A 2,500-nucleotide genomic window follows, 5' to 3' on the forward strand; every position below is an offset into this window, starting at 1 on the left:
CGAAATAAAAGAAAATATGGATGTGCAATGCAAAGCGAAAGAATTATTTTGATTTACACCTGAATATGAAAGTTTCAAAAATGAATTGCACTGTAGATACACAAGTAGTACATTGGAGTAAGAGTATGGAATGGCTAAAGAAAAAAACCCATAGATATAGCTTTTTGGAGAAGATTTGGGGATTTCCCTCCATGCTATAATGCAGTGGTTAAAGCAGACTTATTTTTGCTGTAGTTTTTTCACTGCTCTATTCAAAGTAAACATAATGCTATAGAAATGGATTTTAAATACAAGATTATTTGAAAGGTAGTATAACTGAAAATTCATATTCTTTATGTAACATAGGGTACTAATGAATTAATGTTGTTTGTTACCCATTTAGATTTTTTTCTGAAAAAACCTTATCAATTAGACTAGCTATAATTGATATATGTACTCAAATATTTATGATTTGTAAAGAACTTAAGTTTATTCATAGTTATTACTGGAAATAGCTTTTTTAAATTACAGACTATAGAATAGCTCTAACAATTTTAATGGTTTAGAACAGTCATTTGAATGAGGCAGCCTTTAGATTGCATGCTTAGCTTGCTGTGGCATTCCATCACATGTCTTCCATAGCTTACTGTATTCCCAGGCTATTTTACCCCAAAATATGCATCCACAAAAGACTAGCAAGTAATCTAGGCAACATTGGAACAATGTTGCCTAGATCTACCCCTGTGGTATTTTTATCTGGGATTGAGAACAGCTGAAGTAGCAGATGGTCTGCAGTGAAAGTAGGAAAAAAGTAGCTGATTTCTCATATAGTGCTAGGATGATTCACCAATGATATAATGGTTATCAATGATATAATGGTTATGGAAGTTATAGTAGTGACATTTAAGAATGTAACCAACTTCGAATATCACCTACATAACTGCATTCATAATAAGTATGAATGCAGTTATGCCTTTCTGATCAGGGTGTCTGCATTGACATTAATGCTTGATGTCACTTTTACTGCACTATTTTCATACAGTCACATTTATTTATGTTATGGAAATCAATAGTTCAGTGAAAACAGTCACAATGGTGATTGGTATTTACATAAAAGAAAGATTAATAAAATCCAGCTAGTTTGAGCTTAATTGTATTAAATGAGGCTGTTTTGTTTTCAGCAAAGCCGATAACAAAGTCCACTCTCAATATATCTTAACCCAATGCCGCCGTGGAAAATGCTGTGCTCATTTTTTATATTTTGTGTGAAATGTCTCTGCACTTAGATGGCTCTGCCAGTGCTTAGCCTTACCTGATTCGACTTTTCCTTGCATTGGCGGGAAAATTGTATTTTTTACTAGTGCTATTTTTATTATAAACATTATAATTACTATAATGTTATAAACATTGGTAACAGCAAAATTAGATAACATATAATATTTTCATAAATCAAAGAAAAGGGTCAACGGGCGAGACAGGCAGTACTCGTAATTGGCTCATTGGTGACTTAGTACAAGTATAACCATCTATGTGTAAAAACAAATAAACAAGTAAACTCACAGTGGGCACGGCATACATGTACACGTCATGCCCATCTGCATTGGGTGAAAGAAAATTTATAAAGGTATTTGTTGAAATCTTACTTACATATGCAAACCAGTTTTTAATTATCTTTTCTCTCCTCTCTTTGTCAGCACAAGGCTAATGGGTGAGCCAGTGGTGAACCCGGGTCATTCTTCACAGCTGTGGGACCAAGAAGCTAAAAGTGTTGGCCAGACATCATCCAATCAATCTGTTACTGCCGTTAGCCACCACCATCACCACCACGCTAGTGCGGCCCACTCCCCTAGTTCCTTCACCACAGTCCCACACCTCTGCCATAACCGTGAGTGGCATGGGACTGTTTGTTTGGAGTTCACCTCTAGGGTCCTATCTGTCCCCTCTCCTCCTCTCTCCCTCCTTCCCTCATCTTTCCTGTGTATGTATATTTGTATATTGAGATGTTCTTAGTCATATATTGATTTTATAATGTTTTATATTAATTCTGTCTCTTTTGCAGAGGTTGAGGTCGGGTGCAGCAGAGAGACAGGAACACAGCAGTGTAATTCTGAGGCAGTGAAGTTAGATCGTGGAGACTCACGCAATACTGAGGGGGCTTTCTTCCCCAGCCTCCCTCCTCAACACCCACAGGCTATGGATGACGTTTCTCCTCCATCTGGCAGTGGAGCTTATTACAATGGTCCACAGCCCTACGTACCAGGGGATGGTTATTATGAAATACTAGGTGGTTTGGGAGGTGCCACTCCTCCCCAGTATGCCACAGCTGGAACTGGCTCAGCATTACCTGCAGGCCCACCCACTCCATCCAAAGTTGAGACAAATGCTTATGTTGACACCACTCACACGCCTTTGACTTATGGAGAAGCACCACCTGCCATGGACTTCAGTAGCAATCCTGCAGGCCTAAACTTTAATGGTGCAACAGCAGGAACCTATGGCACTGCCTCTGATTATTCTGACA

General features: G+C 38.3%; 1 protein-coding gene across 1 annotated transcript in view; it reads left to right on the plus strand.

Moving 5' to 3' along the window:
- LOC125035180 (E3 ubiquitin-protein ligase arkadia-A-like) overlaps positions 1-2,500 on the plus strand; it is a 26,930-nt gene that overhangs the window by 16,504 nt on the left and 7,926 nt on the right. The window contains exons 2-3 of the mRNA XM_047627407.1: positions 1,674-1,864; positions 2,039-2,500. The exon at positions 2,039-2,500 is cut by the window's right edge and continues 1,492 nt beyond it. Of these exons, the coding sequence (XP_047483363.1) occupies positions 1,684-1,864; positions 2,039-2,500 (643 nt within the window). The 5' untranslated portion in view covers positions 1,674-1,683. The remainder of the gene's footprint in view (positions 1-1,673; positions 1,865-2,038) is intronic.

The sequence above is a fragment of the Penaeus chinensis genome, chromosome 19 (genome assembly GCF_019202785.1).
Source record: "Penaeus chinensis breed Huanghai No. 1 chromosome 19, ASM1920278v2, whole genome shotgun sequence".
Taxonomy (NCBI): Eukaryota; Metazoa; Arthropoda; class Malacostraca; order Decapoda; family Penaeidae; genus Penaeus; species Penaeus chinensis.